This window comes from Vicugna pacos, chromosome 15 (assembly GCF_048564905.1).
Source record: "Vicugna pacos chromosome 15, VicPac4, whole genome shotgun sequence".
Taxonomy (NCBI): Eukaryota; Metazoa; Chordata; class Mammalia; order Artiodactyla; family Camelidae; genus Vicugna; species Vicugna pacos.
Window position 1 is genome coordinate 34257659 of NC_133001.1, and position 26872 is coordinate 34284530.

At 42.4% G+C, this 26872-nt stretch overlaps 1 protein-coding gene across 5 annotated transcripts in view; it reads right to left on the bottom strand.

Moving 5' to 3' along the window:
* GALM (galactose mutarotase) overlaps positions 1 to 26872 on the bottom strand; it is a 96373-nt gene that overhangs the window by 13476 nt on the left and 56025 nt on the right. For all 5 annotated transcript variants that reach the window (XM_072937891.1, XM_031684990.2, XM_072937892.1 and 2 more), the window contains 3 exons: positions 23767 to 23921; positions 19976 to 20182; positions 15282 to 15363 (listed from right to left, as the gene is read on the bottom strand). In XM_072937891.1, coding sequence (XP_072793992.1) covers positions 15282 to 15363; positions 19976 to 20182; positions 23767 to 23921 — 444 coding nt within the window. The remainder of the gene's footprint in view (positions 1 to 15281; positions 15364 to 19975; positions 20183 to 23766; positions 23922 to 26872) is intronic.

The window sequence follows — 26872 nt, forward strand, 5'->3', positions numbered from 1 at the left end:
CCAGTGGCTACCAACGACTCTCGTGTGAGAGGGACAGCCCTTCTGTCCGACCACACAGAGAGATAGTGTTCTGGGTTTGTCTGATAATATCAAAAGGGGAACACATTGGGGCAGATGAATTTTCCCACATGCTTGCTTCGCTGCTTCACAGCAGCCTGGGCAGGCTCCACTGACAAGGGTGTGATTAGGGAGCCCAGGTTCACAGGAGACCCATGGCCTCCTACTCTCCTCCAAGAGTCACAAGGCTCCCACAGTCATGGTTCACAGGGAGCCAAGAAGAGCAGCAGGGACAGGTCGGTGACATCTTGATGCTGTGAAAAGTACAGTAATTGAACAAAAATAGCCAAATTACATTGATGGCCCAGGGTCAGAGACCAGAACCAGTAAAGGAGAGAGGGGAGAAATCAGTCTAGACTTTCTGGTCAATTGACACAGCGGCAGTGCCAAGAAATGGCTTTATGTGGGGGATTTAGCCCCTCTGATCTCCATCAGTTGTCCCGCTTCTCACAAATCACCCCAAATAAATGCACAGTCTAAGTTTCAAGGCACACCACAATCTCCCTTCTACTGGGAAAGCTGCCCCAAGCTCCTCCTACACAGAAATGTTGGCCCCACCGCAACTGCTCAGTTTCCTATCGTTTGGTCTGAGCATAGAAGGCCTGTGTTTGTACTTAGTGGAGTAGGAGGCAGGGAGCCTTGAAATGCAGGCTGGGCCTTCTCGATCTCACTAACCGCAGGATGTGGTCGTTATCCTCTCTGGGATGTGTGCTCTGCAGACCCTGAGTTTTATTTGGTATCTGCATCTGGTCCTGCCTACAAGATCAATTTCACATGCTACGCATTTAGGAGCTGTTCTGTCCTGGGAAGAATTCTGGAATGGAGATGTGAAACGAAGGAGAAAGCATGCTTGCCAGGAACCAAACACAGATGCATTCAAATACAAATCATTTCTGGCCACCCCCTAGGCTTCTTGGACTGGGTCACAAGGCTGATGGCTCATGGAACTCAGGGAGATGAAGCACCTGGGCTTCAGTGAGCAGAATCTGTAGGCGGTTGCCAAAGGCCTCTGATCTGTGGCTGATCTAGACAGAGAAGGTATTCTCAAGCCAAGCAGGCAGATACACTTTGGACGACAGAAACAGAAAGACAAAAGACAGTGCAAAGTGGGGGTAAAGCACTGCTGACAAGATGAAATGTATGAATAATGGTAACAGATAAGGTCTCGCACTTGTGTCTGAAAAAACTCCCCAGAGGACACTGCCTAGGTGTAGACTGTAACTCTAACCTGAGGCACAAAAAATCCTTTAAGATTCTATTTCCTCACTTGTAAAACTGGGACACTACAGTCTCTCCCGCATGAAGTTGTCATGAGGATTAAGACAGTTAACACAGGGAATGTGCTTAGTACACTGATGGTGACGATGGTCGTGACGGGGATCGCTAACACAGACGGTTCTTCATACAGAGCTCCAACACCTAGGCAGTCTGGTTCCAGAGCCTATGTTCTTAACCACCATGTCATGTTAACTCTCATAAACATTAAGTCTAATTACAATTATTACCAACTAAGGAGGAGACATAGCTGAGCCACAGCATGTGTGAAAATGACTTTAAGGATGTGGTTGGCAGTAAGTTCCATTAAGAGTCACATAAAGACTGCAGTGAGGTGGTGACAGCTCGGTTACTGTTTGCAGCTCAGGTATCGCAGGATGAGCTGGGGATGTTCTGCCACAAGAAGAAATGACTGGGAGGCGGGGGGGGGGTGTGTGTGTGTGACATGACAGCTGTCTTCTAAGGCCAGAAGCCTGCTCTGTAGGAACCCAAGGCCCAGTACTAAGCCAAGGGTGTCAGTTCTAGCTAGACAGATTTCAGCTCAGTATCAGGAAGGCCTTTCTGATGTGCTGACCCAGGATGGGGCAGTGAGCATCCTGTACCAAGGTGGGCGAAGCCCACGGTTCTGATGTTCAAATACTCAATAGGAAGATGGTGGTTGGAGAAGGTTCTTTCCAACTGTAACATTCCAGGGCTGGATGTCCAATGGCCCCACAATAAACACAGTGAAGCAGGTTGTTCCCTTCAGGGACACACTTGTGATATCTGGTTGGTTCTTTCCTCTTTTTAAAATCAATTTTTCAGCTTATCTTACCTGGGGAGGTCACTGACTAAGAGCAGCCTTTACAGAATGACCTATAAGGAATAGCTTTTGATAAGAGAGACCCAGAGTCAGGAGTGTGAAATGTTGGAGCGGGGAGCAGACAGGACCATGGGCACAGGCACCACCTGGGGCTTGTTAGAACTGTGGACTCAAGGGCTCCACCTCACACCAACTGAGTCAGAATCTGCATAGTAACAAGTCTCCCAAATGATCTGTGTGCACATTAAAGGTGAGAGGTACTGATGTGGAGACCATCTAAGGGAGACCTAGGCTCACATGGGCTGTGCATTCATCTCAGTAAAGGAAAAGGGTGGGAGGATGCTGGGGCAATAGGAAGAGCACCATGGTGCTGGAATCTGATCTCCATGGTTACAGCCCAGCTTTGCTTCCACCCCAGATGCTCCAATTATGTCTGTTTCTTTAGGCAGGTTCAGAACAGTCAGTCAAATCTGCACAAGGAAGCCAGCAGTAATGGGGCTCGTGGGCACAGGTACTCATCTGACACCTAATTAAGCCATCTTGGTTAATCACCTCTACAATGCCTGTTATTATTTTAGGAAACAGCATAAAGAGAATGATAATTAGAAGTTAACACCCAGGGTGGGAATTTTGACTTCATTCCAGTGATTGCCAAGTTAAGCACCTTAGGATTTCTTTTTTAAGGTAACATTTCTATAAATTTTCATAGATCACACAACCTGAAAGCTTGTCTCTGCTGCAGTTTTTTCCCTTTCCTTTGCTGATACTTGGAGTTTGCAGATTTATTCTACTGTTGTTGTTTTTTCTTTCCACTGAGCACTTTTTGATTTTATTTTGACTTGCAGTGGGGGAGGACACTGCTTCTGGATATTACATGCCATCTGAAGCATAAATTGCTAAACACCGTTACGTGATGTTTTCAGGCGAGAAGGCAATTTTATACTTCACAGTTGGGCCTGTTGAGGCATTTTCATACAGAGAATTTTTCCATCCTAGACTCCTATCAAGATGTCTGGGAATTTGCCACCAGTGGAAGGTTTCCCCACTGTCTGCAGCCTCCTGGCCTTCTTGCAGGGCATTCCCACTAGACCTGCTCTCCTCCTGAGTACCGCCATGTTCCCCTGGGCTTCCTGGGCCTCCTGCCATGGTGTCCATCAGGTCCCTCACATTCTTTGTTACCTGACTGGGCCCAGTGTCTATGACCTGAGCCACTTGGTAGGTAATACCCTTACTGACCTGCCTTAGACCCTAACCTCTCCTCTTGCCCCTCCTTCCAGATGATCCAGGGATCATCCTACAATCCACCTTCTCTGCTCCTGACTCCCTCCCTACTGCTGAGAGAAACTGGAGAAAACCCCCAGAAGCATCCACTGAGGCCACCACAGATTCACAGTCTCAGTCCTCACCTGGATTCTCAGCACCTTTTGACAAGCGTTTTACCTGTCTTCAGTCAGCTCCACTCCCACTAAAAAAACTCTTCCTTGGCTCTGTGTCTCCACTCACGGAGGTGTCCTCTTCTTCCTTTCAGAGCTTTTTGAAAGCAGATTCAACACCAGTGGCTTCCTTAGCTCACTTAAGTAGCTTTTGCATGTTCAGGTTCCCTACCCCATGCTAGAGCAATGAATGGGAATCTCTAGGATGGGCCCAGGGTTCCATATTCAAAAGCTGCCTTACCTGAGGACCACTACACTCCCTGACTCTCTCACCTCACTTCCAGTTACTCCTCCAACTGTCACAGTCTGGCCTCTATCCTCACCCTCTGTGAAATAGGTCAGCAGCAAGAGCCATTACAGCGCAGGCGCCCTTCCCAGGTCTCCCCGGCTGGACCTCTCTGCAATACTGATGCTGTTGGTCACTCTAAGATTTCTGGACATCTTTTCTCCTCTTTCTTCCTCTAACCATCTTCCGCCACACCTTTAGTGTGAGCCCTTCTTGCACCTTAAATATGAATGATAGTTACCTCTGGTTCCCCTACGTTTAGCCCTCAGATCACTGCTCTTCTCAATCTACAGTTCCTCCCTGGGAAATGCACATAGCTTAAACTACAAAGCACATGCTGATTGATACTCCTGCTCTCACTTCTCTCCTAACATCGTACCCATCCAACCAACTGCTTGCTGGACATCCCCACCTGGATGCCCCAACTGACCCTCAAATATCCCTGAGATCAAATCCATAGTTTTCCCAGCTGACCCATCCTTCATCTCACCCCTATGCTAGCTTCACCTCCTTCATTCGCTCTACTTAATATCTCCATTTCTCCTGCCCAGGAGCTGCCCTGGAAACCTAAGAGTCATCCTAAAGCCTTCCTGCTTCCTCATCTACTACATTCAGGTCAGGCCTCCTGATTTTTACCTCTTAAATATTATAAGACCACATTTCTTCCATCTGACCTCTCGTTTAGGTCCTCTATTCTTGCTTGGACTACTAAAATAGATTCATCATCAGTCTCTGTCTCCAGTCAAGCCCCACCCCCAACAGTTGCTTGGTGGTATTTGTAAAATGCCAGTCTTGCTAGGTCAATCTCCTGGCTTAAAATGCTTCAAAGCCTTCCACGATTTGAAGGTAAAATCCCAGCTGCTTAGGATGGCACAGAATGCCCATGATGACTACACTCAGCTACACGGCTGGGACCAGGGTAAAGCGAGGACCTAGGGTGCAAAATTTAAGGAGACACTCACCTTGAGGATCTGATTCTGCATTTGCATAACCCTGAACATGAGTCCTGCCTTAAATTTTGCACCCTAGGTGCTGCACCTCTTTTGCCCACCCTAGCCTCCACTGTGCCCAACTGTCTGTAGCTTTTGGCTTAACAGCCCAGCCCTACATTCTGTGTTTTGGTGCTCTTACTCTCCTTTTTGCTAGATCCTTACAGACACTAAGAAGCTTCTTGAAGCTCACGGTGATCTCAAGAAAGCCTCTTCCTGCCCTTGCCTCTATGCTCCCTTAGTCCCATGGGCATTAGCTCCACCACTGCCCTGACTACATTAGATTCTCTACTCCCTGTTGAATCATTTTTCTATGGCCAGTGCCCCAGGCAGCATGTAGCAATCAGTAGACATTCCACAAATGTTAGCTGAATTGAATGCAAGTCTGCTCTGGGAACTTTGCTTGAGGCTTAGGCCCACAGTGCAAAGCCCACAGTTACTTCTCAGCCTCTTCAGAATAGGGTACCCTCTAAGGATTGCTGTGCATGAGATATGAACTAAAGCCAGCCCCCATCCAGACCTGGGGCGAGGGAGGGATGGTGTTGAACCATCAGCTCTCCAAGGGCAGCAGTCAGAGTTCTAGCAAGTAACTTTCCTTCTGACAAATTTACTTGATGTTAGTCTGACACTTTCATAGGAATTACATGATGCCTAGCCAAATGCTAATTTCTGAGCTTTCTTCCTGCCAAATTTCCACCATGCTGGCTCATGTTTGCCAATCTCATAGCAGTGATGTTTTCTAGCAGGGAACATGAGTAGCTTTGGGAGTTATTCTGGAGCCTCATCAAAAGCTGTTCTTGGGACCAATTTTATAGAGATAAATTCAGTAATGCATCCCCCTGGAGGGTATAATTGCTATCAAGAGAGTTTTTTGGAGTTTCGGTATTGAACTTCCTTGAACACTGTCTAGGAGGGACCTACCATAGAACAAATAGCTCTAGAGTAAACAACAGTCTATAAGATCCAATATCACCAGTTTTACTTTTTTAGTATTATTCAAGCACTTACTTAACTGTAGCCTGGTTTCTCTGAGAGCAGGACCTGTGCTATGAACATGGCTGTGTGTTCTCCAGGCAGCCTGGGCATATCTATTTTGCTCAGCATTGCTTCCCAGGGCTGCAGTGTACCTGGCACATAGTAGGTACTTGATATCAGCTAGTGATGGAAAATGGGAAAAGAAACTTGAGGGACAGACTCGGACCTGGAGGGCTTGTCTCCAGAACTGCACAGCTGAGGGTAACAGCCAGAACACCATGCTCTGGGCTTCCACTTACAGTGAGGCCCCAGCATGCCTGCTTGCTCCCATACTCCATGGACTGATGGTCATGGAATCCTGACTATACAAGGGCTAGTGAGTATGGAAGACATTTCCATTCATCTGATTAAGCAAAAACAAAAGCTGGCCGTCCAACCTAGAGTCTTGGCTGCTGTAGCTCCTCTAAGTAGGACCTTGGGGAAGTTACTCTTCTTGGTGTGTCATCTTTCTCCTCTAGCTAGCCTTCTAGTTCCCTTTGGGGAATTTAATGGTGATGAATTAGTCAAAAAAAAGAAGAAAAGAAAAAATTTTAAACCACCCTAAAGATTACAAAGAGGAAAATATACCATTGCTAGTCTCAAAAATGATGACTATCTTTATGAATAATATATAACAGGGAAACCATAAACTATCATTACCTTGAGAGAGAAAAAAAAAGACCAGAAGACCCCTCTGTGGACCAAGGTGATGTGACCAACTCGCACAGTGTGAAATGCTCATGAATCCCTTGGAGATCTTTTATCATCTTTCCAGACATACAAGTATGGACCCTGGTTAAGAATATCTGGGGTAGAGGTTCTGTGTGGTCTTTGAATCACAGTTAGAAACTGACAGGACCTCGGAGTTCAGTTAATACAACTGTCATCTAACAAGATTTTACAGCTTAGGTTAGAAGGCCCAGAGGGTTTTCATGGCTGACCTGAGGGCATGACTGATGAGCAGGAGAAGTGAGACCTGCATCCAGGTTTGCTGAATTCCAGTTATCACACAGTATTGCTTTAATACACCACGTTTAGAACAAATGTAAGGAGAGAAGAATGGAGAGAGACTGACAAGAGGTAGGGGAAAAGAAGGAGTAGCTGTTCATAGCACGTGCAGATTGGCTACTACTCGGTTTCATTTTTCTGTTTAGCATAGATTGGTTTTCTAGCTTCAAGCCAAAGAGAGCAATCCTGAAGTTCCCCTTTGGCTCCCTACTTTGGATCTGTAATGGAGAGGAAGATAAGGGACACAGATGCTCTAAACAGCTTGTTATTATGAAAACCCCAGAGCAACAAAGAATCCATTGTTTCCAGAAAGTGGGGGAAAGATTTCTAAGGAGAAAGTATGAGCCTTGAAGACAGTAGGGCTTATGCAGCAAGGAAGGGGTACTGGGTGGTCCCTGTGGGTGGGAGGAGGGTACTGAAATAGGGTGGGGTAATGAGTAAGGCATGCTGTGGGGGTGGGTCTGGGAGGCAGCTGGTGTCTAGCCAGGGAGCCATCTAAAAGTTTTTTTTTTTAATTTAAACTGGAGAGTATCAAAATAAAATTTGCATTTTAGAAAGATGACTTTAGTAACCAGATGGGAGGATAGATCTAAAGAGATTTTCTTTCCCCAGCTAGAGAGCCGTTGTCCAGATTCATTTGTTCATTTACTGATCCCAGTTTAGGAAGCTCATAATATAAGCCAGGCACTGATCTAAACAAGAAAAGATAGCCTACTCTAGGACAGTGACAATGGAGATGGAGCCATATACACAATAATATCTACCGAGGAGACAGATTGGAGAAATACTTAGGAGCTAAAAGTCAGCAAGACTTGATGACTAACAATACAGGAGTGGGGAGTGGGGAGATTAAAAAGGAAAAAGGAAGCACATTGATGGATGGTTGAAACTAATATTATGTCTAGAGGATTTTCAGGGAATACCCTGTATGATACCATAATGATGGATACATGTCATACATTTGTCCAAACCCACAGAATATACCATACCAAGAGTGAACCCTAATGTACATTATGAACTTTGGGTGATAATGGCAATGTCAATGCAGATTCATCAATTGTAACAAACGCACCACTGTAGTGGGGGATGTTGATAAGGGGTAGGCTGTGCATGTGTGGGACTGGGGGGTATATGGTGAATCTCTGTACCTTCTGCTCCATTTTGTGGTGAACCTAAAACTTCTCTAAAATAAATTAAGTTTTAGTGAAAAAAAAAAAATCAGCAGGACCTGGTGATATTCGGTGGGGTGAGGAGGTGGGACGAAAAGGAAAGAGGAAGCATACTGATGGAGGGCTGAAACTAATATTATGTCCACTATTTTAGAATTATATAAAGTCTAAAGGAGTTTTCTGTAAGAAGCTCCACAAAGATTAAAACATGTAGATCAAAATAGTCTTCATTTGCACTGTCTTTGAACCAGGAGACTACTTTGGAATTTGTTATTTCTCCAGGTCACAGACTTAGACCTGCCCTAGGGAAGTAATTATAAAATCAACTGAATTGTAGGTTGAACTCAGAGAGGTTGAAATAAAACACAAATGTCTTGCTGAGCTTCTCTCCACAGCCTCGTGGTAAGCCTTCCCTACCAGAATTCTAATTTTGTCAAAATGGGGTTGCTTTCATGTAATTTTAGAAGGAACTTTCAAAAACAGAGAGCAGCAAGAACAGCAAGTGAACACAGATGGGCTGGGGGACAGAGTGGATTGGGTAAATTTTTATGAAAATAAAAGGTATTTCTTCTTAAGGAAGAGAGTAAGATGGGATTTCACTAATGTTACTTTGAGACCTAATCAAAGCATTCATGTTTGCTTTCATAATTCCTTATCTACTACTACAACTAAAGAACAGCAAAATTAAAAGGAAAAAAAAAAGCTATGTGCTGTGAATGCCTAAAGACACATGCTTAATTCTGCACTCTGTTGTATGCATCATGAAGTCTGGCTGGGCAGGTGGCCCAGATCACCTCAAGTCTCACAGTTCTGTAAGGCAAAAGGATGAAATGTAGTATTTACCACCTTGGGGATGAATTAATCCTTAGAGAAACAGAAGGATTGAATTTTCTCACTTGCTCACATTCAGCTGGCTTAACACCTGAGCAGGGTACCAGGGACCAGTTTCCCCTTGTTTCCACAGGGCAGGATACTAGACTCAGGTCTCGAAGCTAAATGTCCGACATGTAAGCACAGAGGGCTGGCACTGGAGTGTTCTCTCTCTGTGGACACCCACTATATACCTGTGCTTCCTGGTAAACGGCTTCCAGGAGTTCTACCTCTGGGAAGCTACAGGACAGCCCTGACAACAGCATAAAAACATACTCAAGGTGACCTGAAGACGCCCCATCCTACGTAGTAGCAGTGCTATATGGGCTGCAGAAAACAAATTTTTAAAGTAGAAAAAAACAATTGCTCAGAAGAAGCAAAGCTACACTAACTGCTGACATGCACACCCAGCCTTGACACTTAGCTGCTACTTTGCTCCTGGTCTACAGGTGAAATGAGCTCTCAGCCTTGCAGTGATCTTCTATTGGTGCAGGAGAGAGGCACCCGGGAGCACGGACCAGGTTCTGAAAACACCACTGCCGACTCCAAAGTGCCTGGAATTTCATCCAGAGCAATAGCTTCAGAAGCTAAGTGATGGATTCTGTTCTTTTACTCAGAATATTTGTTTTTCTTTCTTTTTTCTTTTTTTTTTTTTTCCCCAGAAGAAAAGCAAAGATGCTAGAGTCTTCCAGCCTAACAACACACAAGGGATATTGCTTGCTTGCATTAGGAAGCTTCGAGGACTGACAAGATGGCAGAAATTTCCAAGGGGGAAAATGAGAGTGACTTTAGATTATTGGTATGGGCGCCTCTGAAGGCTCTTGATACCCTCACCCTTGCTGAGGCACTTCCACTGGGCTTTTGGAAAAGGATAGCCTTTTACCAGAGCAGAGAAAGGGGAAGAATGTAGAAGCCACATAGCAGAGGCTGTTGTGTTCCATGCTTTATTGACAGAAAGGGCTGAAGACATGTTATATGCCCCCCAAAAATTGCCAACAAGAAGAAAGGCGAGGGGGAGGATATAGCTCAAGTGTAGAGTGCATGCTTAGCATGCAGGAGGTCCTGGATTCAGTCTCTAGTACCTCCTCTAAAAGTAAATGAATAAACCTAATTATCTCCCCACCTCAAAAAAGGGGAGGGGGGAGGAGGAGGAGGAACGAAACAGGTGCGCAAGGCTGCTGGAGGGCCGTGGGCCCTGCCTGGGGTAGAGGTCTAAATGGGGCTATAAATTAGGAGGAGGAGATCTCATCACATTGTGCTTGCTTTGGCTCCTGGAAACTCTACATCAGGGTATCCCTTTCCTCTCTATGCAATAACGCCTAATCAGTAAGCCTGCGATAAACAAGATGGAGGACAGGACTTCACCTCTCCCCCAGACACACGCTGGGGGAAGGTCCCTTTTTATCAGCTACCTTGGCTACAGTATTACAGGTGCTACTTTCTCACACAATGGGTTTTCCCATCACCTGAAAAATTATTTACCGGGTATCTGTAACCAAGGTAAAAAAAAACACCCCCAAAGTTAAGATCTACGTCAGCATTTCCCTTAAGAAGAGCTCAGGTTACAGCTTTCAGGAAGGGCAAACAAGGAGTTGAAAAACAAGTGTAAGTATAACAGCAACAAAATGTGGAGGTGTGGCCTTTCTGTTTTCCTCTTTTTTAATGTAATTTGAACAAATTTGTTTTTCTGTTTTCTTTGCAGAAAAGCAGAAATGTAATTGAGGAGAAGACAGGAAGGAAAACAGGGTAAGAAATTGTGAGGCCACCTATATAAAAGGTGGCAAAAAAAAAAAAACCCCAAAAAAACGGGAACTGACAATTGTCCAAAGCTTTACTTATTTATTTTCTGGCTTACTTCCTGCTTCTTGGCTATATGGTGATCTTGGATATCGATATAGTCCAGAGTTTCATTTACTTTTCCTTTTTTCCCTCTCTCCTTTCTTCCTTTCCCCCTCCACTCCAGAACCTTTATGACATCTAACCACACTGTAAGGTCTGCAGAGTACAGGTCTAGTTAAGAGACTGAATTTCAGTACCAGACTACCTAGGTTTGAATCCCAGCTTTCCACCGCTCCTTAACTGAGTGGTCCTTAGTAAGTTACTTAAACTCCTTGTGCTACAGTTTCCACATTCATTAAATAAGAAAAGGAACAGAACCCTTATAGGGTTGTGGTGTGGATTCTTTATTTATAAAGTCATCTCTGAAATACCAGCTATATTATCATAAACCATCACCTTATCTCACAGAGAAAAAGTTTCTTCCTTTTTCTCAATTCAGCACAACCACAATCTCTAGATACTGCGTATCAATTCCCAGAACTCTTGACAGAGTGTGGCTAGACTAACAGATTTCTGGCAGCACATCTCAGGCAAGTGTCCTTGGGGTTCAGTCTAGTACAGTTCTGGCTGAATATTTGGTACACCGTGAGTCTGCCTGTGTGGCTTGGCCTTGAACTCCAAGTCCCATCAGTGACTATAGTCACAGCCGAGCTTGGTGCAGATTTGACATGGCCCCTGCCAATCTCTACAGGCCTGTCCATTTTTCTGCCACCGAAAGCATGCCCCGAATGCTTCAGAAGCCCAGCACTTCCCTGGGGGACAGTCCTGCCCATTCTTGTTCATCTCTGTCCAAAACAGCTTTCTCCTCCTCACTGCCTGGCAAAATTCTACTTGCCCTTCTAGGTTTTATTTAATGCCCATCTCCTCTATCGAGGAGCCCCCAGATAATTTCAGTTTAAGGGTCATTGGTCAATCAGATATAACATGTGTGGGACTGGCTAATGAATGGACATGTAAAAGAGAATTATGACTTTTTCTTTAACTTTGAAGTTGTTGCAACTTATTTACTCTTGTGATAGAGTTCTAATGAATTTGAAGTGTGGTGGAAATAGCAGTAAAATGTTATACTAAGATACTTGTAGAATCACAGAATATAACAGCTACAAGTGACCTTACAGACCAATGACTGGTTCTCAATCATGAGTCCGTGATAAAATTTTCACTGGTCCACAGAAAACTGAGATGTATTTGAATAAGCAGCTGTCACACTTCTTTAAAAAGATGAATTCAATTTAAACGGTTGTTTTTATTCCGAGATTAAATTTTCCCCACTTTTGTGGTATTAAAATATTCTTTCTTTTATGAAAAATGGTGACTATGAATGGTAGTTTGGGTTTTTAAAGAAAATGTAGTCTGTTTATCTCTGTTCTTCATTATTATCCCAATTGGTTAAAAATTTTAATTGAAATATAATGTATATACATTCCCAATTTGTTTTAATAGCCCTGTATTTGTAATAGCTTTCTAACTTGGCAAAATGAAAGGTTGGGCAACCCCAGATAAGTTTCCCAAACTGTTTTTTAAATAAAATATATGGGGCTGATTTATGAAAATTTATGAATTCTAATTGAGCTCAACTTCCTTCTTATTGGCAGAAAAGAAAATGAGAGTCTATTAGAGATTAAATGTTAAAGGATTATACATACACTGAAGGTTAGTTAACAGCAAAAGGAAGACTAGAACCAGGGCTCTTGTTTCCCTGAGAGTCTAGACTTCTTACAGCCCACTCAGCTTCTCAGGTGTTCAGTATTAGTACAGCGTATGGAATTTGATCCTAAAGCCACTTACCAGTGCAGAACTGAGATGAACGTGGGTTTTATACAGTCCACTAGACTGTTAAGCTCTACTGTGCTTTGCCACAATTATCGCTTACAATTATGACAAATAATCTTTACCCGACATAAATTATGCGATTATGTGATTTTTGTCTGATCAAAACTCAACAGGGCAGCATAAGAGTTTATAAATATACCCAAATAAATAGGCCCTTATTTCATCACTTCCACTTATAGGCTACTTAGTTGCTTTTCCTCCTTATCAGTTACAAAACAGTAGCCACCACTATTTTTCCCTTGCAGTTCACAACATATAGTCCTAATGCAATAATTCTGCACCTAGGACAAGACGGGCCAGCTGACTCTCACCAGTCTGTTGAGCCTCATCAATATCATAATCACAGGATAACACATGTTACCAAGGCAGATAAAAGCCTGGGAGCCAAGAGAACATTCAACACTGTGAAGTTAAAATGTTTTAATCCATTTATCTTGATTTCTCATTATTATTCTAATTAGTTTCACAGTTGCCTTGTTTATGGGAGTTTCTAATTCCGGCCATTAACTGAAGTTGCTGTTCAGTATGCAGGCTCACATTCTTTTTCCCCTTAAAAATTCTGAACTAGCAGCCATATACACAACCCCATTGTTTTAAAGATGCCAAAATAAAAGAAGCCCTTACCTAAAATAAGGCAGATGCCCAATAAACTTAAGTAATATCTTACTTGGAGCTCTGAGCCTTTTTTATTCCATTGTGAAAATTAGAAATAATTTTAGACTTACAGAAATGTTGCAAAAATAATATATCTCTGTGTACCCTTCACCCACTTTCCTCTAATGTTAACATCTTACATGACCATGGTACAATGATCACAACTAAGAAATTTAATACTATAATGTTATTAACTAAACTACACACTTCATTAGGGTTTCACCAGCATTCCCACTAATGCCCCTTTTCTGCCTCATGATTCAATTTAGGATCCCATGTTGCATTTAGTTATTGTTATCTCCTTAGTTTCCTCTGTGACCCGTTCTTTAATCTTTCTTTGTCTTTTATGATCTTGATATCACTGAAGAGTACTGCTCACTTACTTTGTAGACTGTCCCTCAATTCGGTTCATGTAATATTTTCTTCTGAATGCATTGAGGTTATACATTTTTGACAGAATACCACACAAATGATGTGCTTTTTCAGTGCATCACATGAGAGGGACATAATGTCAGTATGTCTTATTACTGGTGATGTAAATCAAGTAATTAACCAAGATGGTGCCCTTGGCTTCTAATTGTTCACATTGCTATCATGCTAAGATCTTTACTGGAGCAGACACAACTGAAGTAGTAGCACCCTCACATGGGGTGGGAACAGAAGGCACAGGCCTTCCTGGCCTTTCACAAGTAGCTGAGATAGCCGGAGCCCTGAACAGAGCCCTGAGAGACCAGAACACAGGACATAAGACATCTGACCAAGGAGCTATGAGGTAACACATTCAAGAAGTCAAGTTGCTGTCAGACACAGGCAGGAGACCTTGATCAGCCAGGCAGCACAAGGGCGGCCCTTCCTCCAGGAGAAGGGAAGCTGACGCAGAAAGTATTTGTGTCTTTCTAGGTTTCTGCTCCTCCTTTCCTTCATCCTCTACTTTGGTTTACTTTAGTTTTCTTTGACTATGCCTTCTATATTCAGCTGATCTCTGATCTTAACAAAACCTCAGTAAGAATATGCACCTTTGGGGGTAATTACTTCAAGTTAATTTCTGTCAACTGCCACAAATAACAACACCCCTGCCAATCACCTTGCATTCAGCCATCTGTCCCCTGAAGACAGATGGGGGTGCACCTGCAATCCAGTACAAAACTACACCACTGAACCCTGGAGATAACACATGAACCAAGGTTCTTTCTTGTTTTCAAAAATTGAGATGTAATTCATATACCCTTTTAAAGTGTACAATTCAGCAGTGTTTAGTATATTTACAAGTGGTATGCAACCATCACCATTGTCTAATTCCAGAATCTTTTCATCACCCCAAAAGAAATCTCGTACCCATTGTCATTCCCCACTCTCCTCTATCCCCAGCCCCGGGCAACCCACTAACCTACTCTCTATCTCTATAGATCTGCCTATTTGAACCAAGGTGCTTTTGATCTCAAATGATAACTAGGATGATCTCGATCCAGTTAACCCAGGACACACACATATACACACCCATGATGCCTGACTAACAATACCTCACCTCGCTTTTTGATACACTGGACACCCCCTTCCACCCCGTCCCCCTAACTGTGTCTCAGAGGTGATCTATTTGCATTTGACCTCTTCAGGGTACAACCCATTCCACCCTTTCACTTCTGTCAAATATCACGTTATGTTCTATCAGGGTTTTGCAATTGTCAGGTAATGCTTAGGTAAATGTATCTCTGCCAAGGTGCTAAGGAGTAACAGATTTAGATTTTAATGGATAACTTCTGGACTCTCAGGCTCAGCTAGGATGACCATCTGACCCAATGTTTGGCAGTATTTCAGTTTATGCCTGTTGCCCTGGCTTAATTATTAACAGCATCCTCTTTCCCTCTCAAAAGTGTCCTGGTTTGGGTGTTTAATTATATGGTCACCCAGCCTTAACCAAAATAAACGACTAATCATGGTAATCACAGGCACTGTCAGGCCAACAGGGGAAGTATATTTAGGGAAATGAAGTTTTAATCTCTCTCACATTGCACCATAGCTCTGCATTCCCACATAAAATTTAAATTCACCAACCTGTAGGAATCAGGCTTTCATCCACAGGCAAAAAAGCATCAGCTTCTATAGTGACTTCATGGTCATATATATTTGGGGAACCCTGAGAGGGAAAAAGTAGAGAAGGAAAAGAAGATTTAATGCTAAGCCTTACTTTATATATTTGTTTTATAACTTCTTTTGCAGAAACATTTTCAAACATTGACAAAACCTTTAGAAATTCCATTTGACCTATGAAAATGATTAGTATGTTAATTTACATTAGGTAGATAGGGTCTCAAAATAGCAGTGATACATTTAAAGAAAGCTTTCAAGTGGGACCCCAGCATGCATTTTCTTTTCTGAACGCAATTATGAAGGTGAAACATCAGACAGACAACAGTGGTTTGAAAGCCTTTCGGATTTGGGCTTATTAGCAGAGGGGTTTCTTCTACTCTCCTCACAAGCCAGGCAAACAGAAGACCAAGGGTTGGGGACCTGTAACACACAGGAGCTGGACCGCCAGAGCACAGCCACCGGGCTTGCTAGGGGTGACCATGTCACCCCTTCTCTGGCCTAGTTCCCACCCAGTGGACCCACTCCCTGCCACATGGCAGAAGCCTGGGAGTCAGAACTGGGGTCCTATCTCCTCCATAAAGATGCAGCCTGCCCTGCTGGGAGAGTCAGAGGCTGGTGGTACACGAAGCACTGGTCAGTGGTCAGAAAGGCTTGGTCCCAGACCCCAATGACTGGCCCCAGCGAAGTCACTGAACCTCCTAGAATCTCTTTTTCTTCTGTGTAAAACCGAGCTGACGATGTCCCCATTTTTCCCAGGGTTCTTGCAGGGAACAGCTCAGAACAGACGTGCTATGCTGCTTGCAAACTGGAAAATACACATGTGCAAATGTTTCTAATAAGAAGGACCATATTTTAATAGGAGGATTTTTAAAGATTCCCAGCAGGAGATGTGAAAAGGGAATCAGGTGAGGGCTTTTACTGAGTGAATGCTCAAAAACAAGGTAAATCAGTAGTTCTCAACTGGGGATGATTCTGCCCCACTGGGCAAATTTGACGGCATCTCGAGACATTTTTGCTTGTCATGACTGGGGGTGGGAATGCTGCTGAGGAAGCAGTTGTGGGGAGAGGCCAGGGATTCTACTAAACACACTACCATGCCCAGGACAGCCTCCCGACCTCTGCAGTAAGTAACCACCTGGCCCACAATGTCAATAGTGCCGAGGCTGAGAAACTCTGAACTAGGCTAAACTGAAGGCTCTGTGGGTTCCTAAGAAGGAAGTACACAGAGAGAGGCAGAGCATTCTCGGTTAACTTAAAACAAATTCTACGGTCAGAAAGACTCAGCTTCACAAAATCAAATGGAGTCACCCTGAGGAGAAAGGCCAAGATGTTAGACACCATAAGAATCGACGTCTACACATGACAGAAATCTGGCTGATTTACACTACCAGGAGCCTCTGTTTCTGAAGAGCTGTGAGTCTCTTGTATTGTCCCAGCTGGCCAGGGGTAGGAGGGGGTGGGAGACAAGGCTGGGGCACAGGCCTCTCTGCTCACACTGTCTTAGCCACTTGTTTGGTCCCTGATCTGACCTGGGAAAGCAGGTTCAAAGTGGAAGGGGCCTGTACCCCTGCCTAGAGCAGTTCTAGCCTGGGGTTGGGGGGGTCTCTCTCCTGTGTGGCTCTCCCTACTGTCATCCCCTCATGCCTCAGGGCTACTGCCAGCAAGGGGAGCAGATGTGAGGGAAGAGAATTTGGGATTGTTTCTTTGGCTTTATCCATTTAATGCTCAGTTCAAAGTTGAGTAGTATTCCATTGTATGAATATATTACAATTTGTTTACCCATTCTCCTGTTGATGTGTTATTTCGAGTTGTTTTTTTTTAATATTATGAATAAAGCTTCTTAGGAATGTCTTTTTTCCATTTTTTTTTTAGCGCTAGGGCAGGAAGAAAATGATTCAACATGAAAATCACACACCAAATAAATTGAGTCTGAGATGTTAGGAAGAAGACTGGGAGGAGAAGGAAAGGAACACGACTAGGCACCCACTGGTCATCGTTGGGTCACTAAGCAGCAGTAACATTCCTTCAGTAAAGGAAGCATGCTTTTCATTTTATGACTCTCCTGACCTGGAATAATGCAATGATCTACTCTGGCAGAATACTACTGTTAGACTATTTTCCTTGGCAAGGAATGTTGATTCACAAACAGAATTTGAGGCACATCTCTGAATTCTGTTTGCTTTGGTTGACTTTGTTTGGCTGCTACCAGTCTGTAATATTAACCATTTATAGAGCTTATTGTGCCTTGCATGGTGCTTTAAGGACCTTTTTGTGCATTGCCATTACTGCTGCCTTAATTCAACTCCTACCAGGATATAATAGACACTATTGGTAACTGCCCAAAAGCCATCACAATTCCATTAGCAGCACTTTCCCTTTCCCTTGGCAGAACACTGACTTGTTGATTTATCCTGTCCTAGGCCATACATTCAGGGAAAGGACCCCTACCCTGATCCCAGAGGGCAAGTTTTGATTTGTCTATGCCAATCATGGTGGTCTAATTCCTTTGCTGGTCACTGAGTTAAGCAGGGCATAAGACATACTTCTGGCCAAGAAAATGTGACAGAAGGCCTGCTGAGGAGCTTCCAGGAAGAGTTTTATTCATTCTTAAAAATGGAACATTAGAGCTGTGAAAAAAAGGAATTGGTCTTTCTTTTTGTCTCTGGATGTGACTATATGAAGAGGTGATTTCTAGAGCTGTGGCAACCATCTTGTGACCATGAGGGGAAAAGCCTGAAGACAAAAACCATAATACTGAAGAAGCAGAATGGAATGATGAAAGAACTTGGGTCCTTGAGGACATACCTACCCAGTCATACCAGGACTGTAGCTATTGCTTTTTATCTCACGTTGCCCCTGGTCTGCTTTCATAGCTCTTTAGGCAAAGTTTCAGTAAAAAAAAAAAAAAAAAAGTTCTCCCAGTTTTGCATTAGATAAGAAAGAACAGTCAAGAAAACCCCCAACCAACCTACAACCTACATACCTTTTCCATTCTTTGAAAAACATAGTGCTCTCCTCCCCCCAGGCCTCCAACACTCAAACTTAGATGTGATGAGTCAAAGTTTGACCCTGAGTAGGACAAAAATACTGCTTATTAAATAAAAAAAAAAACCAAACAAAAAGAAAATATATAAGATGAGCTGACTATTTTAAATATTAAATTTTGAACTATTTCCCTGAGGACGGTTTAAGACACATAATGTTTTTCCAGGTAGGGCAAGAGATGTTCTGAAAATACAGGAAGACCCAGGTGGGATTACTGCCCATCAACCCTTACCTAAGTGTTCCAAAAGGCTGGTGGCCCCCACCTAGCCTCATCCCTGACCTAGTGGCTGTAGATTTGAGCTGCACTTACTAAGACAGCACACAGAAGAGAGCTGACCCTGACCACCTTCTGGGTGGGGTCTGTGATTCTGGAAACTTTAACCTCTGAAAAGAAATTTAGAAATACCTGTTACTCTAAGTAAGTCCCTGTAGAACTTCACGCCTAAGTTCTCTTTCTAATTCTGAATATATTCCTTGAGACCACCCCTCTGGTTATAAAATAATATGTCTTAAGCATACAAAAATGTGGAAACTAGTGAAAAATCACCATGATCTACTACCCACACAAAACTATTAATATTTTGTTCTGTTTCTGCCAAGTTTCTTTCTGAAGTTATTTTAAAAAGTGGGGTCTTCATGCCAATGATTGCAGAGCCTCTTATGGCTATGCATGTTTGTTTTGCTTTTGTTTTTTGATTTGTCTTTAAGATCTCAAGAAAAAGGGTGGATGTTCCTGAAGAGAAGGAACAAGCAAATGAAGAACCATCTTTCTTATTTCCAAAGGAAGGACCTCAGAAATTATGTAAGAACCAGTTAACTCATGCTATTTGAAAAAATCCTAGGGAAAAAAACCCCAGCAGATTAACAGCAAACTCCTAAAAAGGTATACAAATACAAGGCAATACTAGTTGGCTATGAATATCTTGTGGTAGGAAATCATGTCAAAGGGATTCAAGTATGGTGGACAATAATGAGTTCCTCAGATGAAAAGGAAGATAGATAGAATCTACAGAGCTTAGCCAAGCTCTCTATTCCATCTCATGTAATAGCCTCCTCAGCAAGCTAAAATATTACCATTAGGAGGGAATGAAGTAGTTTAGAAGGAATTACCTAAGGGGGGCTGTCAGTGTCTCTCCACTACTCTTAGGGTGGGCTGTACAGTGGGAGCATACAAAATATGGCGGCATATCTAAAGGGGCCAGGCTAAGCACATTTCTGAGGATCCAAGGGTGGGAAAGTGCCTTAATTGGAAGTAATCATCCTAGGGGGCTGGGGTAGGCGTGGAACAGGAGAAGCAAATGTAAGCACATGTTACAGTTAGATGAAAGGGAGTTCTTGACACAGCTAGTTATTTGTCTGAGAATGTGGGGCAGCACGATGTACTCATTCTATCTTTCCCTACAACATCCGTTTGTTGAGCACCTATTATGAGCTAGATGCTTTGCTGGGCACTTTTACTCACCATGGGGATGACTCCATCGCCAGAGTAATTCCATCCTGGGTTAGTCTCTCCAGTCACTCCCCCAGGTCATCCCACAAAGCACATCGCAGGAGAGAAGAGGCAAGTTTGACACTTAACACTGCAGCAGGTAAGCAGAAGCAAGTTCACTTACCTGGCCTGCCAGGTTGAAGTAAGAATGGTTGGTCAGATTGACTGGTGTAGTCTGACTGGCTTGTGCTCGATAGTTGACCACGAGCTCCCCGCCATCCAGCGTGTATGTCACCCAGACTTTTAACTCTCCGGGGTAACCTTCTTCTCCATCTGGGCTGACCCGCGAGAACTCCACGCCATTTGACAGCACCCGAGGGGTCCAGAGGACCTGGAAGAAAGTGTTTTTAAAGCTGTTTAGTCACTCCAATCCCAAGCTAAATGACACATTTCAATATTTAAAGGCAACTCAGAATCTAAAAAATAAAACAAACTAGTGAATATTAAAAAAACAAACAGACTTACATGATATTGTCAATTGTACCTCAATAAAAATTCTTTAAAATATATAAAGACAATTTATTCTAGGAAGAGAGGTGGTTATATAATCACTAAGGTGGCTGAATGATAAATAGCCTAGATTTTAATTATTCTAAAATTTTGTTTTACCTGGAAAAATGTCTTTTGAGAGAAAAAGTTTTCTTCTTTACCTAATCACATTTCCCATACTCGTTCTCCCTAAATTTACATGTATATTATCTACAATAGCTACACACAGCTAATAAGACAGTGGATTTGAATCAAGTGGTCTGATCCTGAGCCTGCTCCTTTATTCCACACCATTAGAGGATGAGGTAGCCAAAGACCCCCGCCAGACCCTTTGGGGAGCCCTGGGGTCACTAGTAAAGGGGCCTTTTGCAGACACAAGACCTCCTTTTGTTGGGTACTCATCAGCCACTGACCTGGTACTCTACATAAACCACTTTGTAAGGTAAGAATTTGGTTGAACCAAATGAAATTACCATCTTTATATGTCAAAACAGTTGAACACTGGCAATTTCACATGACGCCAGCTAATGATGTTACCCCCATTTTACAGATGAGCAAATTGAGTTCAATGGAGTTAACTCGCCCACTTCCACCTCCCACATTCCAAAGGATGGAGAATCTTTTCATACTTGATTAAAGGGAAAAAAAATCTTATTACACATAATTAGTGACAGAGCTAGGATTCAAACTTAGCCTGACAGTCTACACTATTCCACGTTACTTTAAGTGAATGTTTTGTTCCTATCTTCAGTTTCAAATAGCAGAGCTGAGGCCAAACACTGTCCTTCCAAATAAGAGTTCGAAGATAATAGCTTCTGTGGACCAGAGGACCGGACCACAAGCCCAGGCTCTGCCCACCTACTCCTGGCATGGCCTGGATCTCTTATGGGCACTGCATTTGCCAGGAAGGGGAGCTCAGTGGGAGCAGAGGTCTCTGCAATCACCTACAGTGAAAGCAGCTGTATTTGAAACAAATTCACTGACTTTAGTGAAAAATTAATTTTACACCCTAATTATCTCCAGAAATGTTGAACTTTCAAGACACTTAAAATATAAACCCTGTTATATGGTGTGATTAAGAAAAGAATAGGAGAGGGGAGAGTATTAAAAAAAGGATCCTACTATATAGCGTGGAGAACTTAATTCAATACTTTGTAATAAACTGTAATGGAAAAGGATATGAAAAAGTATATATATGATAAGTGAATCACTTTGCTGTACACCAGAAACAAACACAACATTGTAAATCAACTACACTTCAATTAAAAAAAAAAGAACCAACCCTGCCCATAACCTTAAATTTCAGACTTTTAGCCTCCAGAACAGAGAAAATAAATTTCAGTTGTTTAAACCATAAAAAAAGGAAATAAAAAAAGAAAAGGAATCCCCTAAATAGAAAATTTTAGGAATAAAATATTTGAAATAAAATGTTCTTAACTTGCTACCGAGTTTTTCTCCCTTAGAGAAAGGACACAATGGAAAGGTATTTGTGTAAACCAGTATTATCAGATAAGTATAATTCTGTGGAAAGTATAATTCCTATTCATGGAAGAATTTCTTTGACTCTATAGTTTCCAAATTTTCTGAAAATTTCCAAATTTGCATATCTAGTCCTACAGACACCATTTCTAATCCTGTCAGGTTACTTAAATTTCATCTTTTAAAAGAATGTGTTGGTATAAATAGAAAAACACACACCTCCAAACCAATAATTATTCAGTAATTGTTGAGCTCAAATACAACTTAAAACAAAGTTCATGTGATACTGTGCACATTACTTCATGAAAACCTACTGTTCAAAAACTTTCAGTGGCTCCATGATTAGTTCCAATTCTTTCCCCGCCCCTCTGTGGGCTGTTGCACAGCCATTCTCTCCAGTATCCATTTATTAAATGAAATGCTGACTCTTGTCAAATCTCACCTCGCTTGTTGCTATCAATCTGTCCAGACCCGGTTCCTATAGCATACCACTGGCATCTGTATCACAGGCTTGTTGCCTGTAACCATTACTTGTGTAAGTGTCCGGCTCCCTCACTATGTTGGAGTCTCCGGAATCCTCATCTGTTTATGCTCTCTGGTCTACACAAGGGGCTCAGCAGGCACAGTGCATTAAAAGATAGATGTACTCATTCTCTTGCTACGTTTGTTCATAAGGGCACATCCATTAAGCGACACCACAGAAAATACCACAGTGGAACAAACCAGAACAAGGTGCTGTCCTGAGGCTCTTTTGAAGATCCCTGTCCAAACAAAGCTGGGCCTAACTTCCTGTGGTTGAGGTCTGCCCATGGGCCTGGCACATCCCAGAGACCCTGTGCCCTAGTATTACCAGGATAGAGGCTACTCTCTGCCTTCGTGCTTCCCTGGTGGGAGGAGCCCCACATGGAGGAAAGGGGAAGTGATGGAGCCGTCTGGCTCCAAGCCACAAACAGGAAGCTGGTAGGACAGGGGAACAGAGAGTGATCAACTTCCTTCAACGGGGCAGGAGGCAGGAAGAGGCAGAAAAGAAGAAACTGTGATTCTTAGCTGTCATACATGTTTCTCTCTTCTCTGGCTCTTCTAGGAAACAGCCTGAGTGGTATAATTTAAAGAAAACTAACTACCAAAATTACCTTTCTGAAGCTGACAAGTGAGAGAGTCACTAGGGTTAACCTGCAGACTCCCACACAGCTTCAAGTAGGAGGTCAGGCATTTGTACCTCAGGGAGAAGCTGTTTGATCAATTTGTTTTCCTAACCTGGTTTTTCAGGGATTCACGTGGGGAATGGAGTTTTAACGTGGAAAGGGGGAACTGGGGAGAAACTGAGGTCATTTTGAGGCCTGAGGCACTTCCGTGGAAGGCAGGCCTGGATGTGGCACCACACGGCCCAGGGAAGAGGCTCACCGGCAGATACAGGGGGTGTGTTGGATTGGCGGCACCCAGAGCAACCATGGAGGACAACAGCAACTGTAGTATAGGAATGAGGGCTGCCTTGGGTCAGGCAGCCCAACTTAGGCGCTATGTGGCCTTTCAGAGCTTCAGATTTCTCCTTTGGTGATAATACAGGGTTCTAGTAAGAATGGGAGATAATATATGCAGATGCATTGTGCAGAAAGTCGAAGGTATTTTTAATCCACTTTTCTGTTGTGCCTAAGGTCCACCCAACTCTCTGATCCCAAATCTGTGAGAAACGTGTTCCCTGTCTTTCAAGTCGAGGGCTGTCAACCTTTCACTCTGGGTTCCCCAGCCTATTACAGTCAGATGAGCTAGAGAAGGATGGGTCCTGGAACAGAGCCAGCACATCTGCTCCCCAACCACTCCTCTTTCCTGTATCACCTTACTGTGCATTTGCTCTAGGGCCTACAGTTGTGCCTGGAAAACAGATTTGTTGGAAGGTACTTAGTGAAATGTGCTAAGAGAGGACTCTGTCCAATGCTCCAGACTCACCTTGTCAAACCCTCTGACACCTCCATGCAGGCTGTTGGGCCCGTTGTTAATGGCCAGTTTATACTCCTTCCCATCCAACATGAATGTTCCTTTGGCAATTCGGTTGGCCACCCTTCCAACCACTGCTCCAAAGTAGGGCTGCTTTTGGAAGTACCCTGCAAGGACATGGGATGACAGAGTCTTTTAAAACTTCAAACCAAAGATAAGGCTCACACCACTGTCCACTTCCTTCTGACGGCAACTTGGGCACATTCACGTCCTCATGGAAAAATCATGTTCTTTACACATGAATTTTTCCCTTTCTAAAAGTAATTCATGTTCTTTATAAACATTTAAAAAGAACTTTCTAAAGCACAGAGAAGAAATTTAAATCATCCCGATCTCATCACTAGAGAGAACGAACCACTGTTACACACTGTAAATATATCTTTCCGTCTTTAAGTATATGTCTACGTGTGCTTTTCTTGTTTTTATACAACTGGGGACTTTATACACATGCTGCCTTGTAATCTGCTTCTTTCTAGGCCAATTTTTCTAACTAAAAATTATATTTTTGTGTACTCTTGAGAAGAAACTATCTTATACTTCTCTTATTATTTTTTAAAAACATTAGTACATAAAAATACCCTTTAAAGAGCATTAAATACACAAGTATATAGCTTAGGCTTACCAGAGGAAATCTAGGATGTCCAGTTAAGTCTGAATTTCAGATAAACAGTGAATAATTTTTTAGTATAAGTATGTCCTTATTATTATTATACATGGGCCATACACTTAAAACATAATCATTTACCTAAAACTCAAATTTCATTGGGTGTCCTATATTTTTATTTGCTAAATCTGGCAACCTTAACAAAGAGAAACACATGAAAACCTTCCTTCAACTCTTAACTCCTTTCCCTCCCAATGATAACCACCACTAACAGTCTGAGATATATACAGTTCTAACTGCTTATTTTTGTTTTTAAATTAACTACATATAAGCACAAACAAATACACACATACATGTTCTACATAGAGACTCAGATTATACACATTGTTTTGCAACTTTTCATTTATCAAATGTCCTAAGATCCCTCCCTGTGTCTACATATCCATCTACCATATTCCTTTTGTCAGCTACATGGTATACTGATGAGTGTAAACTGTTGTTGGGCATCGAGTAACAAAAGTCCCCAAGTGCCAAACACTTTTCTTGGTTTTGCTTCATCTGCTCTTGTTTTAGTTCTTAAGAGACTTAATTTTTTAGAGTAGTTTTAGGTTCAAACAAAACTGGCAGAAGGTACAGAGATTTCCCATATACTCTCTACCCTCACACATGCATAGCCTCCCCTATTAAAAACTTTCCCAACAAAGTGGTACATTCATTATAATTGATGAACCTACATTGACACATCATTATCTCCCAAAGTCCATAGTTCACACTAGGGTTCACTCTTGGTGTTGAACATTCTATGGGTTTGGACAAACGTATAATGACATACATCTATCATTGTAATATCATACAGAGTATTTACACTGTCCTAAAAATCTTTTGTCCTCTGCCTATTCATCCCTCCCATCCCTCTAGCCCCTGGAAACCACTGATTTTTTCACTCTCTCCATAGATTTGCCTTTTTCAGAATGTCACAGAGTTGGAATTACACAGAATACAGTCTTTTCAGAAAAGATGGGCTTCTTTCACTTAGTAATAGGCATTTAAGTTTCTTCCATATCTTTTTGTGGCTTGATAGCTCATTTCTTTTTAGCATTGAATAATATTCCATTGTCTGGATGTACCACAGTTTATTTATCCATTCACCTACTGAAGGACGTTTTGGTTGCTACCAAGTTTTGGCGATTATGAAAAAAGCTACTATAAACACCCATGTGCATGTTTTTGTGTGGACATATGTTTTTAACTCCTTTGAGTAAATACCAAGAAATATGATTGCTAGATTATATGAATATACGTTTAGTTGTCTAAGAAAATGCCAAACTATGGTCTCCCAAAGTAGCTGTAACCACCAGCGATGAGAGTTCCTGTTGCTCCACATCCTTGTCAGCATTTGTGTATCAGTGTTCTGGATTTTGGCCATTCTAATAGATCTCAATGTTGTTTTAATTTGCATTTCCCTTATGACATATAATGTGGAACAAATTTCATTTGCTTTTCAGCTCAAAAATGTAAAAGCAGAACTTTTTCCAAAAGTTATTTGGCTATAGCTCTTTTTGACTCCTACCTTGACAAAGCCCCTACTCTCTGCCCCCCACGTGCTTGGCATCAGAGAAGAGGACAAATCCAAAAGCAAGGCTACGGCCTCACGGGCTTGCAAGAATTCCCTCAGAAGGGACCACTTTCTGTTGACAATTAATAAGCTCACAGAGGTAAGAAGCACTTGTCAGACCTTGGTTAATTAAGATGAAGTTTTTAAGGATTAAACCATAAGGACAGCAAAAACCACTGCTCCCAACTGTCTCTGAGAAAGTCTTCAGAACAAATGGACTTTACACTATTTTCATATATTACTAAGCTTTTAAATCAAATCAGAATTAAGAAAAGTGACAGTCTCCAAATTCTGAATAGGACTAAAAAGCTTGTTTTGAAAAGTAGAAAATACTGTTTTCCATGAGAACGGGCAGTTTCTACGGCATGAATGTTGATTTAATCAATTCAATTGCTGATGTGGGATAATGGTTAGAAGAAAATTTTGTCCTTTCTCTAGGCAAGGGACTGCCCAGAATATATCAATAAGTGCTTGACAAGGGGTATGGCCCTTTCCACTCCTCTAATATCCCAAAGATTCCAGTTATGACACCCACCCCAAGCCTTAGCCATTAGCCAGAGCGCCTGAAAGTCTCAAATAAAATTTCTCATGATTCTCAGTCAAAACATCCACATCCTGAATGACTTGCTTTTTGCTTTTTTGAGGAAAACAAACACTACTTTGACAAATGCTTTAAGCATCCCAAATATTTTATATATTTTTAAATGGCTGATGGTTGTCCCAGACGAATCTCCATGCATTTTGTGTATTGTTAACAAAGTGAAATAAAAAGTTCAGAGTGTGAGGGAAGATATTTGGGGGCAAAAGAAGGAAAGGAGATTAAAATTATTAATTGTTCA